This window comes from Eriocheir sinensis, unplaced genomic scaffold (genome assembly GCF_024679095.1).
Source record: "Eriocheir sinensis breed Jianghai 21 unplaced genomic scaffold, ASM2467909v1 Scaffold1509, whole genome shotgun sequence".
NCBI lineage: Eukaryota > Metazoa > Arthropoda > Malacostraca > Decapoda > Varunidae > Eriocheir > Eriocheir sinensis.
In genome coordinates, this window is record NW_026110861.1 from 44545 (window position 1) to 63435 (window position 18891).

General features: G+C 45.1%; 1 protein-coding gene across 7 annotated transcripts; it reads right to left on the minus strand.

The window, feature by feature from the left end:
- Positions 1 to 4633: 4633 nt before the first annotated feature.
- LOC126990254 (uncharacterized) lies at positions 4634 to 17952 on the minus strand. 7 transcript variants are annotated; one of them, XR_007744176.1, is made up of 6 exons: positions 17723 to 17952; positions 15384 to 15541; positions 8717 to 8845; positions 6968 to 7042; positions 5419 to 5497; positions 4634 to 4769 (listed from the first exon to the last, which is right to left on the minus strand). XR_007744176.1 is itself a non-coding variant. In XM_050848802.1 (4 exons), exons 1-4 carry the CDS (start codon positions 17733 to 17735, stop codon positions 4708 to 4710), a joined length of 303 nt encoding a protein of 100 aa, XP_050704759.1. In that variant the 5' UTR covers positions 17736 to 17952; the 3' UTR covers positions 4634 to 4707. The 7 variants fall into 7 exon arrangements, 2 of the variants coding, with proteins under 2 accessions (XP_050704759.1, XP_050704758.1); XR_007744175.1 differs by having other exon boundaries at positions 6968 to 7045; XR_007744174.1 differs by lacking the exon at positions 5419 to 5497 and having other exon boundaries at positions 6968 to 7045; positions 15384 to 15537.
- Between the last annotated feature and the right edge of the window lie 939 nt (positions 17953 to 18891).

The window sequence follows — 18891 nt, forward strand, 5'->3', positions numbered from 1 at the left end:
TCAGTTACTTTCAGTCATAAAATTTGTTTCACATCCTCCCATTTTCAACCTCCTTGTTCATCTGCACTGTCATCAGTTGTTTTGCATCATTATCTTCTCAAACACATACACCTTTCTTCACAGACTCCTCTATAGCTTAATCATCCTTACTTCCTTTTCTTCTGTTCAGTAGCTCAATATGATAGCCTTTCTTCAGTCTTCTGACCTCACCATGCTCCTATGCCAGATTTCATATCTACGGCATCCATTCCACAGCATAATTATATTTCGGTAATTCTGCTTCTATGCCATAATTGCCAGGGCTCTTTCCTGTTATCATAACCAACGAGGCTGAGATTTTTGTGTGTACATATAAGGGTTGTGGCACAGTTTGTAGCAAGTTTATATTGTTGAGAACTAACTGCGCCTCTGGGGCTATCATATGATTTGCTTATATGTAGTAGTAAAATCCTACTTTGCCTTCATGAAGTGATCTCATCAGTATTTTTTATTTACTTCTAATTTATGTAATTTATCTTTAATAACTTTTTTTCTTTGCAGAGGTCAGGTACTGTAAGTGCTTTGTTTAATGAGTATTCCAGTTTTCATTTTATTTTACATATCACATTTATATTAGTGTATTGACTTTGAAAATGGTGCCTATAGTTTCTCAGTGATCTGATGACTCATTTTCCTTTAGGAATTAACACTGCACTAGTCCTGCTAGCTGCCCGTGGCCCCTTGTGGGGGTGATAGAAAATGCCAAGCAGAGCTGGGTCTCCATTCTCCCCAGGAAGGGGAGGAGGGCAAGGTCCTTATTGTTGCATGTGTGAATTTAAATGAACTGGCTGAAGAATGAAAAAGGAGAATAAGTTATAGAAGCATTCAGGAGAGGAAAGGTATTTCTAGGTATTAGTGAAACCCAGAAATGGTGTGGTGCACAGACTTGTTCAAATAATGACAAAAATAGTTTGTAGGCATGCGGAGAGAAAAGGACTGGTATGGCAGCAGATGAAAAGGAATAGGAAAGGAAGGGGGCGCATTATTGGTCTCCTCAAGAGTATAGATGAAAATGGATGGAATGGATTGATGATAGTGTGGATGACTGGTAGGACTGGTGTGGGTAGCCCTATGTGCATAAACCCTAATGGTTGTGAAAAGGGTAATAAAGAAAATTGTTAACCCCCCAACTGTCTCATGCATCAGAGGTGTGGATGAGTGGTGTAGCGTGCCGATCACTAATGTGTGTACTAGTAGAAATGAGCAATGCGAGATGCATTTTGTGTGTTGAGGTGGGATGGAGAAGGCATTAGAGCATGAATGAAAGGTTTGGTAAAGGTGTGACACCAAAAGCAGTGAGTTGTGAAGCATGGTGCTTTGAGATGGTTGGCCACATGACGAATAAGTATGAGTTTGTGAAGAGACTTTACAGAGCAGGACTGAGGAGAGGGGGAGACCACTTGTGAAATGGATCAATAGAGCAGATGATTAATGGAAACAAATAGTTGGTAGATGAGAGAATGTGTGTACTGAGAGGAAGTGACTGAACAGGGAGACATGGTGGGTTTTTTTACAACAAAGGAGGCAGCTCAAGGGCACACAAAAAAAGAAAATAAAAAAAACACTACTCGCTGCTCCCAAAAAATAATTAAAAGAGGTGGCCAAAAGAAAGATCAATTTCGAGAGGAGAGGTGTCCTGATACCCTCCTCTAGAAAGAGTTCAAGTCGTAGGCAGGAGGAAATACAGATGAAGGAAGATTGTTCCAGAGTTTACCAGCGTGAGGGATGAAAGAGTGAAGATGCTGGTTAACTCTTGCATAAGGGGTTTGGACAATGTAGGGATGAGCATGAGTAGAAAGTCGTGTACAGCGGGGCCGCGGGAGGGATGCAGTTAGCAAGTTCAGAAGAGCAGTCAGCGTGGAAATATCGATAGAAGATAGAAAGAGAGGCAACATCGCGGCGGAGTTTAAGAGGTAGAAGGCTATCAGTAGGAGGAGGAGAGCTGATGAGATGAAGAGCCTTAGACTCCACTCTGTCCAGAAGAGCTGTGTGAGTGGAGCCCCCCACACGTGGGATGCATACTCCATTGGGTAGGCGGTGGCCGAACTGGTAACATACTGGGCCCACATTCACCGCGTGATGGACGACGCGGGTTCGAGTCCCCACGCTACCACTCGGATTTTTCAGTCACCACCGAGTGGCTTAAAACTATCCACATGCTGTCCTGAAGACCACCCATCAACCCGGACTCTAGAGGAAGCCGTCCAAGCGAATCAAGAACGAGTTCCGGGGGGCAGCATGAGCCAATGCAAGATGGCACCGCTATAAACACTCGCCTGCGCCAGAACGGGAAGATGCCTACCGGCGCAATAGGCAACAACGTAAAAAAAAAAAAAAAAAGTGTGACTGCTCCCTTGAGGGAACATGGCATTGAGATAGATGGGTATAGTACTACTACATAAAAATGTGACTCAATGTAAATTTTGCAGAGGGTCACGTATATCATCAGCCTGCCCTGAAGTCTGCTCTTCTGAACTCAATCATAGTAGAGGCCTGCTGTCCTCCCTTGCCAGTATACTGCCCGTGCCTGCCTCGATCCTCCCAGCCTTCCTTCTTCCAAGGTATTCTAAAATTTTCAGCTTCTTGTATACATTGTGAAAGTCAGTCTGGAATTTTGATGGTACAGAGATGACAAGTGAACAAAGTCTACAAAATATATTGATTCATGGTACTTTCTACAGTGAAACTCAAAAATATGCAAAACCTCAATTTAATGGCAGCTGTCTCTAGATTTGAATTTTGATATAGTTATCTAACAATACAAATCATGATTAATATGCAGTAAAGAACAGCTGGAAATGTTTATAGGTCTTCAAAATTGTACTAAGTAATAACTCAGGCAGCCTCTGTAGAAATATTATAAGCATCTAGTTTCAAAAGATACGAATTATTTTAAGTTACAGCTTATTGAATGCATTGTGCAGTGACATAACAAACCTATAGTACACAGCTGTCCTGATAACTCACCTTTTTTCCAAATTTTGCAACATTCACGATCTTTGCTTCAGCTTCCATCCTGTATGTAGAACATCATTTCTCCTCTTTTACCTCCTCTTCCTTTACCTCTTCTTCTTAACTTAAACACGGGTCTCTGGGGCTACTGACAGTAATCGTCAATAGTGATGGTAGGCTTTCTTGGGGGGTTTCTTGGACAACTCCAGTCCATTAGTGGCTGCCGTGATGTGTCTCTTGCTATCTTCATCCCAGCTTTCAATCCAAGCTGGATGCTGCATCTATGTATGCCAAGATGTCACTTCCTCTCGTGCCCATGACCTTGATCCTACAGAATTTTCCACCATTTGTCTAAGACTTCTGTCATACTCCATATGAGGACAGAAAAGACCCTTGTATGTGGACAGCATGTGTGAGGGGGAATAGAACTGGTGAAAACGATACAAATGCATAACCTCGAAGAATCTGATTTAGCAAGAGAGGAAATAAGTTTTCAGTTAATGTTTTGAGTTAAGGATAGACAGAGAATATTTAGTGTAGGGGAAGGGACTGCTGAGTGTGGTCGAAGACTAGGGAATAGACGACGGAATTTGTTCAGTTGATAGGCAGAGAAATTGACTTTTTCCTCAGAGAGGGAAATAAAATAGTCGTACAGAATACAGGTGCTGAGAGGTTTAGGGTAAGACAGTGGCAGGATTACCACAGCATAGATAGACCAGCTTGAAAGGAAACACGATATAAAAACAGAGGGATAGAATTCCGAACATCTGTTCCCTATTCTATGACAACACTCAGCTGTCCATTTAAACAATAAACATATTTGGTCTATCCTCAACTCATAATTTCATCTCACCTCTTCCTAAATCAGCTTCTTTGAAGTTGTGTGTTCTGTATTAGTCTTTCAGTTTTTACCCTCACAAATGATATCCAGGGGCCTTGTCTGTCCTCGTATGGAGAGCGCATTTCATATAGGAGGGCTTCACTCACATAGCTGTTTTAACTCGATGGAGTCAAACCTAAACTCTCTTCTTCTATAGCAAACTCTGCTGCAATGTTGCCCCTCTGTCTTCTACAGACATTTTCATGATGATTGCCCTTCTATGCTTGCTAACTACATGCCTCCACCTCTACTGTGGTCCCTTTTTACATAACGTTCTACTCGTCTCTATACTATCCTAATTCCTTATGCAGGTTAACTCCAGAGCAGCCTTCCTTCATCTATTTCCTCCAGCCTATCGAGACACTTCTCCATTTGAAATCAACCACTCTCTTCTGGCCTCTCATTTTTCACTCATGTTGGAACAGAGAGGCAGTGGCTGAATGGTTAGTGTGCAGGTCCTGCGTTCACCAAGTTCTGGACAATGTGGGTTCAAATTCTCTGCTACCACCTGGGATTTTTCAGTCATTGCCAAGTGGCATAAGGCTACCCACGTGCTGTCCTGAAGATCACCTATCAACCCCAACTCTAGAGGAACTGTCCAAGTGAATCAAGAATGAGCTCCGGCGGGCAGCATGAGCCAAGAAGAAATGGTGCTGCTATAAACACTTGCCTGCGCCATGACGGGCTTGGGTCGACCACCAGGGCCCAGAAGAAAGCCTACCAGCGCTATAGGCCAGAGTGTAAAGAAAAAAAAAACTTGGCTCGGAGTTTGTCAGCTCTTTTGGGGAACAGTGCCAGATGTTTGACTGACAACTGGATTGTCCTTACACTGTGAACTACACATCTCTATCCAGATTGGTACAGGTGCTTATTGGAGGGTTGCAACACCTGACCACACCTGAAAGAAAGTAACACCAATATTAGAATAGCCCTCAACCCTCAACATGCTGCAATGTCATTAAAAACTTTAATTTGATTGCTACAAAGGTTTTACTAATGCATTTGTTATTCATTAATATACTGATGGGGTAATTAATCTTGTTTGATTTTATAATTGTTCCAGTTCTTCTCCAGAGCCACTGACCTTTTTTTTGTTAATCTTAGACCTATTCATATATTCCTTACCAATTTTTGTCACATAAGTAGCAACACTCCACTATCCCTATGCTCAGGGAAATGGCTTAGTAAATCAATTTGTATAATCAGAATTTCTAATTAATGTGACTGGAGGAAATATAAGAAAAGCAAATGGCAAACTGACTAATGTTCCTGGAAATATACCCATGATCAGTGGCAGTAAACAAATGAAACAGAAAACCTGATGGAGTACAAAGATTAGGAAGAAAACTACGTAGATGACAGAGCTGGGATAACTGAGCTTAAAATTGTCTGATATCTGATCTAAATCTAGCATGGACAAGCTGGAAGAACAGCAGAAACATGAACACAACCAGTAGACTGGGCATTGGCAGATACCAGTTGTTTGCTCTTGTGAATGTCACAAATAATATGGAAGAGGTAGTTACGTACGTAAAGAATTTACCTACATGGAATTGCACAACAATCAGGGTGGCCAAGAGGAAGGTGGCGAGTATGTGTTGCTGTATTTGGAAAGTCCCAGTGTAACTGTAGATAAGTAAATAAAGAAAACGAAATGTGTGGGAGTAAATCATGATGAGAAGCCTTTGAAAAGACCTTATAATTAGTTCAGAAATTCCTATACTTGAGTTTAATAAAGTAGCTCAAGTATATACAAAATGCTTTCAGAATCAGAATTCCCAAAGCCTGAATAAATGTTGGTGGGCAGGAACACATTCACATAAAGGCTGTGTACCGTGCGGGTTACCCAAAGTCTACTTCCCACGGTCTCCTGAATGTGTGTGCCTGTGTTAAAAACTCAGCCCACCTAGCTGTTCATCCTCCCTTTCAGGATGCTTGATAAATGGAAACCTGGGGAAGGTAAACTCTGGTTTTCATCATATTCATTCTCTAACCAATCATCAGGTTCTGTGTTGTTCCTCCACAACTACTGTTGCTATAGTCTTACTGAATTATTTTGAAAAAAAAAAAAATATCAAGGAGATTACACAGTTTGAAAGTATTCAGGTCTGAAGATAAATATGAAGAAAACTAATGACCCTCCTTCAAAGCCTGTATGCCGTCAGTATTACTAGGAATACAGTCACCAGGAGTGACATGCAGTAATACTTGTATTTATAATAGTTTCACTAACAAAAATACACTCAAAAGGCCCTTGTTTGGGAACTATGACAAACTACAACTTATTGTTTTTAAGTTACCATTTGCAAAGGTTAAGGAGTCAAATATTATTAGTTATTGCCCTCTGACTGGTCCGTCTAATACTTAATGGCCCATATAATTATAAATGATCAGACGGGATGGCCCAGGCTAGGCACATCTGTGGTGCTGGGAACAATTATTAAGGTTGCGTCACCACACTAATAAATTTGCTAACATTGTCGTGTTCAAAATTCGAGCCAATTAACTTACGGTGCAACTGTGCCAAATTTGACCTGTCCAGCCCACTCCTGAGTCCTGACCCCCGGTCGGTCCCTGGCAACAAGTACCTAACCATCTCGTTACTATCCTCTGGGAATAAACATGCATTGTACGGGATAGAAGGCCAGCAGTGCATGTCTATGTGTCATATGACAAGACCCAAACAGGTAAACAGCAATCACGATGCTAACTTTGGTCCGTGTCGCAGTAAAGATTCCACTGTTCCAAAATGTCCCTGCCTAGACACACGACCCAGCTGGCCTATTCATACAAACGAAATGCAGCCCATGATCAGGATCACTGATAACCCAGGGCAATGACTAGTTAACTATCTCCCTCCCTCGATACACCTTCATAATGGCTGCTCAGCATTTCATGCAAATGAAGATAATGAACAATAAGCAAAATATATACTAGGGTAAAATTCTTTGTGTAATTAGATTTATATATTAATATTTTCACCTGGTTAGGTCTACCTCTTTATCAGTCTACCTACCTATAGAAAATCCACTTCCATACGTTTGTGTGTGTGTGTGTGTGTGTGTGTGTGTGTGTTAAGCAGTGACAATCACTAACCTGCAACTGCTGGATCATTCAGTCCAGCCTGGCTGTCGTTCAGACATCCCGGGGAGTGTCTGTTCAGCCGCTCGTCTGCTGGGGGTATATAAAAAAGTATATACCTGTGTGATATACCTATGTGGAGAAAAGGAATAGCCTATATGCTAGACAATCCTTCCAGGCTGTGTTATTGTATAAAAAACATTTATTCTAGAAAGGTTTTATTTTATGGTGTTTTTCACACACCATTTATAAATGAAAAGCATATTCAGGAAATAAAATATACTGACAAGGAAAGGGTAACAGCGTGGCAACAAATCGACTCACTGGGGCCTCGCCCGCTGCACCCCGACATCTGAACCAAGGAGGCTTGCCTACCCTTGATATAAACCGTTCACTGACGCACCGCTGAGCTACAGTCACCAGTCTCACACACACACACACACACACACACACACACACACACACACATCGATGTACGGGACACGACGGTCTGTTAGTGTTCTGGGAATGTCTTAAACTCACCCATATGTCTGCATCCCTAATTAATTAAGTCGCGTTGTGGTGTTTTTTGCTTTATTTTTGAGCACATATCGGCAGCAAAATGATGGAAGAGGTGCCACTCACCCATGCGGTCAGCAAATTATGATGGGCCGGGAGGGAGGACTACAGTTTAACGCAAAGCCAGGCACATTACCTCGCCAGTGCATCTGCAAGACTGTGGTCTGTTAACTGCAAGGATACTACATAGTCCCCATGCTTGGATGTAGAGCCTTCTAGAATTCTTGATTACCAGACATCTAGCAACTACCCACGAACCGAAGCTTCAACCACCGGTTCAGTTTCCCGTTCGCCGCACGGCATCTCGCGTAGTGACTTGCCTGGGTGTTGTTATTAGGCTCTCAGTCGCCTGGAGAGGTGCCACAACACAGCAAATGATCGTACTGGATCTCTCAGTGTGTGTTCAGAAGAGGACACAAAGGCTGCTTGAACATGGAAATTAGGCCTCTGCGAGGTTCCTTCCTTATCGCCCTTGTACCAGTGTGTGTGTAGGGGGGGGTAAGGACTGAATGGAGGATGTTGCCGTCTGACGATCATTAGAATGTTAATCTATTAACATTGTGCCAAGAAAGAGATTGACAAATTTCCTAATATACAAAGTTCAAATATTAAAGTCGAGCTACAGTGAACGGATAAGATATTTTCGAGAATAAGGCTTGTCAGCGTGAAGCGTGATGTTTTCTTATTAACATATAGACTACCTATTAAGTAAACTACTGGATTCATTCATATTATTTAACGGTTAATAACACCATCCGGCGTGCCTCGTTCCACTGATTTACTGATTGAATAGTCAACATTCATTACTGTTGGCTTGTTACGTATTTGGCTGGAACAGTTGCCATGACAACATAACGTCATATATAGACTGTGTGTGTGTGTGTGTGTGTGTGTGTGTGTGTGTGTGTGTGTGTGTGTGTGTGTGTGTGCCACGCACGCCAAACAAGCCTGATTGGGAATGACACGTGTAGAAAAGGTTAAAGATTCGGACACTTGAATCTTAGTCATGCGTACTTTTTCAATCTGTGCTAACATTGTCAAATCTTATCAAAAACATCTAAATACAAATATAATTATTCAAACATGTTAGCGTCCACCTGAACTCGATTAGCATTGAATATTCTATCAACAAAGATCAAGTGCTGCGTGACTGTCACGGTGACTGCACAGGATGCTTCATAATGAAAAAACCTGCTCGGGACTCACCTGCTGGAAGCTGAAGGGCATGACGCGGGTGTCGGAGGAGCCGCCGCCCCGCCTGGAGCCGCGGTGCCGCCTCGCCGCTCGTCTCGTCGGTAATGAAGATTTACTTCCTCGTGAAGCGGTGCTCCAGGCCTGGGTCGAGCACCGATTCGAAAGTGTTAGTTGAACCCATAAAGAAAATTAGCCAGCTGTTTCTATTTTTAACTTTAATGCCCATCTTAGGTCCTCCCCTCCCATACACATACTCGTACATAAAAATGCCCTCCTGTGTGTTCAGACGTTCCCAGAATTATTGAGTAAGCGGCAAGGAGCACCTGACAGCTATGAATATGAGAGAGAGAGAGAGAGAGAGAGAGAGAGAGAGAGAGAGAGAGAGAGAGAGAGAGAGAGAGAGAGAGAGAGAGAGAGAGAGAGAGAGAGAGAGAGAGAGAGAGAGAGAGAGAGAGCAAAGTTTGTAAAAGATGAAGGAGGGAACATCATGGTGGAAAAAGAAGATATTGGAAAGATGGAGTAAATATTTCAGTGAACTGTTAAATGAGGAAAATGAATATACGATAAATGAAACTGAAAAAGTAGAAGGCCCACAAGAAAATATTATGGAAGAGGAAGTAAAAGAAGCACTTAAGGAAATGATAATAGTATAGAGCAGCAGGACCCTCAGGGCTAACAGTAGATTTATTTTTAATAAAAGCAGCAGGAAAGGAAGGAGTGGTGGAATTGACAGGAGTGTTAAACCATGGATTAAAAAAGGGAAAAATACCAGAAGACTGGAAAGGAGGCTACACTATACCCATTTTTAAAGGGACAGGAGATGCTTTGAAATGTGGTAACTCTAGGGGGCTAAGGTTACTGGAGCATGGCAGGAAGGTGTATGAAAAAGTCCTGGAGAAGAGGCTGAGAAGGATGATAAGAACTGATAAATGTCAGTTTGGCTTTTGTCCTGGGAGGTCAACAACTGAAGCAATATATACTATGCGAGAGCTTCAGGAAAGGTTCATGGAGAAGAGGAGACTGTATCATGTTTTTGTAGATCTAGAGAAGGCATTTGACAGAGTACCATGGGGAATTATAAGATGGGCATTGAGAAGACAAAGAGTACCACAAGGATTGGTTGAATCGGTGGTGGCACTACATGAAGGTACAAAATGAAGAATGAAAACAGTGGCGGGAACATCAGATGGGTTCGAAATTGGAGTGTGGGTTCAGCAGGGCTCTGCCCTTAGCCCGCTCCTGTTTATAACAGTAATGGAGGAGGCAACAAAGGAAGCGGGAGGAGAGGCACCATGGGAGCTGCTGTATGTTGGTAGTAAATGCAGATACAGCAGAAGTAAAAGAAAAGTTTAATAAATGGAAGGAAAGAATGGGGGAGAGAGGTTTGAAAATTAATATGAAAAAAAAACAAAGTACATGGTGACTGGAAAAGAAGCAAGAGAGAAGATTAAATCAGGAAAACACTCAGGTGGATGCTGTGGGAAGGGAGTAGGGATAAATTTAGTCTTATGCTGCAGGCAGTGGTGCCACCTTAGATGCTCAGGCCTCAGAAGTGTAAGAGGAGTGCAGAATTTTACATGCCCGGCTTGTGTAAGGAGACAGCAAGGACAAGAAACTGAGAGGGATGAGCTAGAGGTGAATGGAGGAAAGCTGGATGAGGTAGTACATTTCTTGTTATCTGGGAGATGTTCTGGACTGTGAGGCAGGAGTGGAGAGGACAGTGAGAGCGAGCGTGGCGGCAGCGTGGTTAAAGTGGAGGGAGGTGACTAGTCTACTTGTGAATCGTAGCATCCCTCTAAAGAGCAGAGCAGGGGTGTACCAAGCGTGTATTACAGTGGTTCCCAACCTTCTTTTCAGGCGACCCCAATCATGCACCTCTAGACATGACTGCGACCCCACTAGTTTAGTTGTATATGTGTTATTATAATGGAATAACACCATGTTTGATATTTTGAGGTTTTGGCGACCCCAAGAAAATCGCTTAGCGACCCCAGAGTTGGGAAAGGGGGGTGTATTAGATCAGTGATGTTGTATGGAGCAGAAACATGGGCTCTAACTAGAAACTTGATAGAGGTATTGAGAGCAAATGATCGCAGAAGGCTGAGGTATGGCGGGCATCAGGTGGCAAGACAGGGTGTCCAGTGCAGAGGTAGCTAACAGATGTGGAGTACAGGACCTGGAAACAGTGCTCAGAAGGGAAAGACTCCGATGGTTTGGACATGTGAAGAGAGCAGGGGAGGATACAGTGCTGGGCATTTTGGAGAGATTGGAGGTAGAAGGAAGGAGACCAGTTGGTAGACCTAGGAAAACGTGGAGAAGTGTATACAGGAAGACTTGGCATTGATGGGATTGGATGAGCATAGGGCAGAAAACAGAGTGGAATGGAGGAGAGTCATAAAGTGTCCAGCCGCTCAGGAAGTGAAAACGGACGTTAAACAAAATGATGATGATGATGACTTATAAATGAATGCCCTTGCTGATTGATTACATGTGAATTAAAATGAGTTTTTGCCCTGTGAGTAAATCCTCAATTAATGGAGCATTATTTTTGTCTCAGCACAATCATAACAACACAGAGAATGGCGAGGCCCAGAGGTTGCTGCCCCACTCTTTACAAACAAAATGGTGCTGGCACCAATCATACATTCAATTCAACAGACTTTTAGCATCAATCTACACTCCTTGCCCTTCCATTAGTCCACTTAAGTGAGGAATTACTGTACAAATAAACTGTCAGGTGTTCAATCTGCCCTTTGCCCTATTATAGATACAGAGCTGTATGTACGGCTTCACATAATTTCTCTGTGGCCTGCACTGCAGCCACCTGGCAATCACCTTCATCCGGGGAAAGTTGACTCTTCAGAGTCCAAGGCAGCTGGCTACTGGTGGGGACTTGTGGCCTGGCTCATGATGACATGATCACTGTTTAGGACAGAATCAGGCCAACAAACTTCCCTTGTGTCCTGGCTGCCTGGAGGCAGTGGTGGGCACCGCTAACCGGAAAGTTAGATTCGCTGACTGGTAATGCACTAACTAAAAGTTAGCTTCGCTTACGCTAAATTGCTAAACTGATAAAGAAATTAGTGGAAGCTAACGCTAACCTCTAACCGCTAACTTTTTTATATGGATTTAGCTCCGGTTTAGTATTTTGGCTCTAAAACCCTTATAAACAAACCTAGTGACCTGAAACTTCAAAATGTTGTAGCTTAGACATAGAGCTTTCTAGAAAGGTATAGCATGCATGGTCCTCTTGGGGTGGCACATGACGCACCAGAAGTGCAAGACATTGGGGTTCGCCATATCTCTTGATTTAAGGACAAAGTACTTCTCCAGGTGGGGCCACGGGTTCCAGATCTTCTGGGACTCCTGGCCGTCAGCTTGAGTGTCCTCCGCCTCACCCACAGCTGCTGACGGCCCCCTAACAGGGCCAGCATCCTCAGGCGGAACAAAAACGTCCTCACTCCGGTCACCTTCCATGACTTTGATATCAAACGATAAACAAGGCGACAATAATGAACACAACTGCAGTGACAACGTTGCAGCTGAACTGAACAAGGAGCCCAAAGAGCAACAACAAAAAGAGAAGAGAAAGAAGCCTCCAGTTTTTCCTAAATCCGTATATTTTACCCAAAATTCCAGCAAATTTATGCACATTTTCCTTTTTTCCATAACTGGCACTTTTATTTATATTTTAAGTTTATTTCTTGTCAGGTGGAAAATATTAAATTCTTGTTATTAAGCCCCAAGTTCAATGAGTTGGAAATGGAAGATGCATTACCCTAAAATACCCAAAAGTTTCCCTAATAATTGTCCAATTACCCAACTTTAAGGCATAATTTACCAAAGAGAAGAAGCACGGCATTGTTGCGCTACGTGGCTCAACTGGTGCTGTGTCTGCCCACAACGGACAAAACAAACCTGTATGAACTTTTTAGTGGACTTTAAGTTAGCGGACGAGGAACTACATGTAGCAGAAGCTAATTGGTCCACTAGCTGCTTCCAAAGTTAGTGAAAATGCTAATCAGCTAACAAAAAAGTAACAAAAAAGTTAGCTTTGCTAATTACCAGTTAGTGGAACCGTGCCCACCACTGCCTGGAGGAAATGAGAAAGAGAGAAAGATTTACAAGGAAGATAGCATCATAGATTAGGGAACAAAGGTTCAGAATATTCTAGTAACAAATAAAGATAATAAATAGACTTGGGAAGGTCACATCAACATGCAAATAAATGATAACAAAGAGACAACCAAAGTAACAGTGTGTCAAGCCAGGAACCACATGAGCCACAGCAAACCACGAACCAGGAAGAGATGAAGTGAGTGGCTGGGATGGGGCACCTCAACACCAGACACAGGGGCAGAGAACCAGGCACAGATGAAGTGAGTGGCTGGGATGGGGCACCTCAACACCAGACACAGGGGCAGAGAACCAGGCACACATGAAGTGAGTGGCTGGGATGGGGCACCTCAACACCAGACACAGGGGCAGAGAACCAGGCACAGATGAAGTGAGTGGCTGGGATGGGGCACCTCAACACCAGACACAGGGGCAGAGAACCAGGCACACATGAAGTGAGTGGCTGGGATGGGGCACCTCAACACCAGACACAGGGGCAGAGAACCAGGCACACATGAAGTGAGTGGCTGGGATGGGGCACCTCAACACCAGACACAGGGGCAGAGAACCAGGCACAGATGAAGTGAGTGGCTGGGATGGGGCACCTCAACACCAGACACAGGGGCAGAGAACCAGGCACACATGAAGTGAGTGGCTGGGATGGGGCACCTCAACACCAGACACAGGGGCAGAGAACCAGGCACACATGAAGTGAGTGGCTGGGATGGGGCACTCAACACACCAGACACAGGGCAGAGAACCAGGCACAGATGAAGTGAGTGGCTGGGATGGGGCACCTCAACACCAGACACAGGGGCAGAGAACCAGGCACAGATGAAGTGAGTGGCTGGGATGGGGCACCTCAACACCAGACACAGGGGCAGAGAACCAGGCACAGATGAAGTGAGTGGCTGGGATGGGGCACCTCAACACCAGACACAGGGGCAGAGAACCAGGCACACATGAAGTGAGTGGCTGGGATGGGGCACCTCAACACCAGACACAGGGGCAGAGAACCAGGCACACATGAAGTGAGTGGCTGGGATGGGGCACCTCAACACCAGACACAGGGGCAGAGAACCAGGCACAGATGAAGTGAGTGGCTGGGATGGGGCACCTCAACACCAGACACAGGGGCAGAGAACCAGGCACACATGAAGTGAGTGGCTGGGATGGGGCACCTCAACACCAGACACAGGGGCAGAGAACCAGGCACAGATGAAGTGAGTGGCTGGGATGGGGCACCTCAACACCAGACACAGGGGCAGAGAACCAGGCACAGATGAAGTGAGTGGCTGGGATGGGGCACCTCAACACCAGACACAGGGGCAGAGAACCAGGCACACATGAAGTGAGTGGCTGGGATGGGGCACCTCAACACCAGACACAGGGGCAGAGAACCAGGAAGAGATGAAGTGAGTGGCTGGGATGGGGCACCTCAACACCAGACACAGGGGCAGAGAACCAGGACGAGATGAAGTGAGTGGGAACGACTTACAACAACGATGATGATGATGATGATGATAATGAATACTCAAAAAACTTTCTAGGTTGCCATAGCAAGTTTGTACAAAGGCTTGAAAACACAGGAAGGAAAACTGGGATGCTCTGGAGACCAATCCCCCAGTCATTCCTGTTATCTAATATCATTATCAGCTATTGTTATTATTGTTATTATTATTATTATTATTATTATTATTATTATTATTATTATTAATATTATCAGCCAGTACTAGTCCACTGCACAAAAAGCCTTTCGGAGCAAGCTTCAGTTCTCTCTCCCTGGTGCTAGTGTTTTCCATCCTGCTCTGCTGACGGTTCTAATGTCATCGCTACACTTGGTTCCCTGTCTGTCCTGGCTTCTATGACTCCTAGTTCTCCATATCTCTCTCCGTCTGGTCTTGTGTGATCCATCCTGCCCTGGCTAAGGTTCTTATTTCATCCCTCCACCTTGGCTGCTGTCTGCCCTGGCTTCTATGACTCCTAGTTCTCCATATCTCCCTCCGTCTGGTCTTGTGTGATCCATCCTGCCCTGGCTAAGGTAATAATTTCACGTCCATCTCATTATATATCACTCAGGGTTCTACTTCAGCACATGGTTTCCCACCTCTGTCTGTCCATCAGTGTAGCTCACCTCACTCCAGGCAAGATTCTATTTCACCTCTCCAGCCAATGTTTGTGTGGCCTGACCATTCAATTCCTACACTTGCTGGGTCGCCATTCTATTGAGAGCACAGATGAAGCACTGCCGCCATCAGCCTCACCTAACAGCCTCACCACACCCCAAGTAGCTCTTCACTTGCCTTCACTTGCTGGGCCACTCGTTATACTAATGCAAGGTCTGCCATTACGAAGAGAGCGTTTTAGCTAGTTTGTCCACATCATTCCAACTAATATGCAATACTAACAGGAAAAAACTAAGTAAGGAAAATGAAACCCAGCAAAAGTCTCCATTTGCTCCCTTCCCTGCATGACCTTTGCATACCTCCTCCTCCCATCTCAACACACAACAAAAAGCACACCCCCATATAAAAAACATCCCTTAATGTGTAACAGCTGATACCTTGGTCTGGGCAGGAATATCACAGAAGTGAAGTTGTCTGGGTGGCCGAGGCGTTCGCTGAGCCACTGCAGCGCTGTGTCCTCCATGCCCTGCGTCACCAAGCCGTCACCTGCACATCACAGCAACCGTCAGGGTCCGTCCACACGGTCAAACACTGTCTGTCGGACAGACACTGTGTTACCATATCATAAGGCGAACCAGGATGACGTCATAGGCGTTGAAATGAGGGAAGTTGATATGGCAACAAACAGTGGTACCAGATGAAGTTGTGTACCATAGTTTCTACTCCGTTCACCAGGCAAAGACCGGCAAACAATGTTCAAAGTTGATGTTCGCTGGCAACCCACGGGTATCTAAGTCAGTGTTAGTATGGGCTCGAGAGACAGGTGACAGACATACGGCCAGCCATGTTGACAGGGCAGGTGAGATCTAATCAACTGACAGCCTCAGTTCATCCGGTTAACAAGTAACTTTGTTCATCCTGTGTCTGGCAGTATCGTACACTTCCAAGCCTCTGTCCCACCAGGCAGTGTCCGATACTACGAACATGGGCAGTGTCTGGTACACCTCTTGGTGCTCGCTTCTGACGTCATCAGCGAGCCTTTCCGCTTTCCATTGTTAACTGGTAACAGCGTTTGTCCGACGGACATTGTTCGACTGTGTGGACGCACCCTTACAAGGCGTTCTGCACTGGTACCACTATGAGCCAGACATGGCCACCAACACACTGAGGTCTCTGCCATGATACTGAAGTCCCTATTTTTAACGTCTCGGCCTCCCATTATGACTGTTAACCAAGGCCACAGAGGAGATGAACCGGGTGTTCATGAGGCTGTTTTTCCCGTCCAAGGTGCAGAAGTTGTGTAACACTGTCTCCAGGATCACAGAACATTCCATTAAAATTTCAGCAACTGCTACAAGAGGCTTTTCAAATGGAAACTGAGTCACTGATATGTTTAAAAATAGGGACTTTATTCCCTCAGCCTTCCTGGTGTGACTGATGCCTGCCTCAGGTTATTTATGTTGTGTTGATGAAGGTGACCCAGTGCATCAATACTACAGCAAGTGTTAGAAATTGGAGCTGATGCTGATGTTGGCCTGGAGGGTGAGGGAGGCTGTGGGGCTTATTGGGCATGTCAGCCGTGATGGCAGGGGCTGAGGCTACTTGTAGTGTAGACTGTTTCTCCTGCTGACATTGGTGAGTTGAAGGCAAGAAGCAACACACACCTCTTGTTAGCTCATCAGGCATTGTTCTGTCCCTGCCCTCCCCTTACTTTACTGTCTCCTAGTGTTCATACTCCGTGGAGGGGACTCAGGGTCTACAGTGGGGCCCTGGCTCTAGTGATGTTAAGAGGCTGAAAAATGTCCAGCCATTTCAAATGGTCCGTTTGGGCGGTAGATTCCTGGGTCCTCTCCTCCCCTCTGCTCTGCCACACAGCCCCAACACCTGTTTTTCCCTCTCCTATGTTACCTGTAGCTAACACATGAGAGGGAAAAACAGGTGTTGGGAGTGAGCGGCAGAGCAGAGGGGAGGAAAGGACCCAAGAAATCCGCCGTCCAAACAGACTATTTGAAATGGTTGGACCAAAGTTTAGGTGAAAAATTTGAATAAAAAAATAAAAACAGACAAGAACTCATTGGAAAATGCCTTTTTGTGCTCTGTCTCATGTGCTTTAAACAACCCAACCTACATTTATAGATGAACATAACCACCAATAAGGAAAGCAACGAAAAAGCTCTGACTGTGTGTGCTCTCTATTGAATACAGATGTTGGGAGTGTGCTTGCTCACTGAAAGCCCAGACCTCTGCCACCGTGACCACTGCCACCCCCACCACACCCAGACACACGGCAGCCCCCTCTGGTGCTGCAGCAGCCCTGCCTCGGGCTGGCCTGTTGTTGTGCAGACGGGGGGCAGTGTTTGTACATAAGGCAGACGATGTAGTTATGTGAGTGGCCAGTGACACCTTTGCAGCACCTTCTGCAAATGTTTCCTTTGACTGTGATTGTTGTTTTCAGTAAAGGGTCGCCTGTAAGAGCTGCTGGGGGAACACTGTGATGGGGCTGCTGTGTGGAACGCTGTGTTTGGTGCGCCCAGCTGATCCAGTGTCAGTGTGTTTCACCCCCACACCCACGGGGAGCTGTGTGACTCACCAGTGGACGGAATGCACCACTGCAGCGGTCAAGTCCTCTGGTCTAGCAGGGTGCTGCAGGGGCAATGTCACACACCAGCACTCAGTTGGCCTGAGCCGCATAGCTCCCCATGAATGGGGCAGGTCAAGCGGGACACTGGATCACCTGAGAGCAACAAAGCTTCATTATGAGGTCACCAGGGCTTACCAGTAGGGGTCATCCTGGGTCACAATGTGCAGGATGTCCAGCTTGTTGAAGGGCAGCCCGGCTTCCTTGCAGGGAATGTGCTTGTTGTCCTCCTTGGGGTCATAGTGGAAGTAGGCGTGCACCCTCACCTTGCTCTCCCTGAGGTGCACCGAGCTGCTGGCCGGGAGCAGCCTGAAGGTCATGGTGCCCTCCGCCTGCACCTGGAAGGGGACAGGAGGTGGGTTGGTTACTTGTGGGCTCGGAAAAATAAATAATGATATTAATAATTGTAATGATAGCTTTATTTCTTCCAGAGCAAGTATACAGGAAAAGCAAGGAAAAAGAGAGAATAAAATTTGACCAACAGTTATGCCTCTCTCTCTCTCTCTCTCTCTCTCTCTCTCTCTCTCTCTCTCTCTCTCTCTCTCTCTCTCTCTCTCTCTCTCTCTCTCTCTCTCTCTCTCTCTCACAGTCACTACCACAGCCTACAGGCACATATAGGTCTCTCTCTCTCTCTCTCTCTCTCTCTCTCTCTCTCTCTCTCTCTCTCTCTCTCTCTCTCTCTCTCTCTCTCTCTCTCTCTCTCTCTCTCTCTCTCTCTCTATGTAAATCTATGTAAATCTCTCTCTCTCTCTCTCTCTCTCTCTCTCTCTCTCTCTCTCTCTCTCTCTCTCTCTCTCTCTCTCTCTCTCTCTCTCTCTCTCTCTCTCTCTGTCATCCGAACAAAAAACGAGTCACGGCCACGTCCCTCCACCCCGCCCGTGTAAATAGACGCCGTGCATCACAACAAACCCGTAACCGTGATCCCGCAAGTACCACCACCTCTATTACCAAGCCTCTAGATAACTTAAAAATCCTTAGTTTCAATGCGCGTAGCCTAAGAAACAAATTTGATGAACTGAGATGTCTTGCTTTAACATAAAATTTTGACATAATTGCTATAACCGAAACATTTATCGACACCACAAATATTGATTTAAGTTCCGAATACAACATAGATGGCTACAGACTCTTCAACAAAGATCGTGTAAACCGTAGAGGCGGTGGCGTCGCCCTTTATGTCAAAAGCTATTTGCAACCCACTGACAAAACACCGGGAAACAGTAACGTTGAACATTTGTGCGTGCGAGTAAACATTGCAAAAGTCAACTTAAATATATCTGTCACCTACAGACCTCCCGGGCAATCAC

Excerpts from the sequence above, each read along its gene's own strand:
- LOC126990254 (XM_050848802.1), bottom strand. Across the intron at positions 8,846-15,383 it reads ATATTCCTGCCCAGACCAAG|GCCTGGAGCACCGCTTCACG; the intron begins GTATCAGCTGTT and ends TGCTCGACCCAG. Across the intron at positions 4,760-8,716 it reads TGCCCTTCAGCTTCCAGCAG|GTGTTGCAACCCTCCAATAA; the intron begins GTGAGTCCCGAG and ends AGGTGTGGTCAG.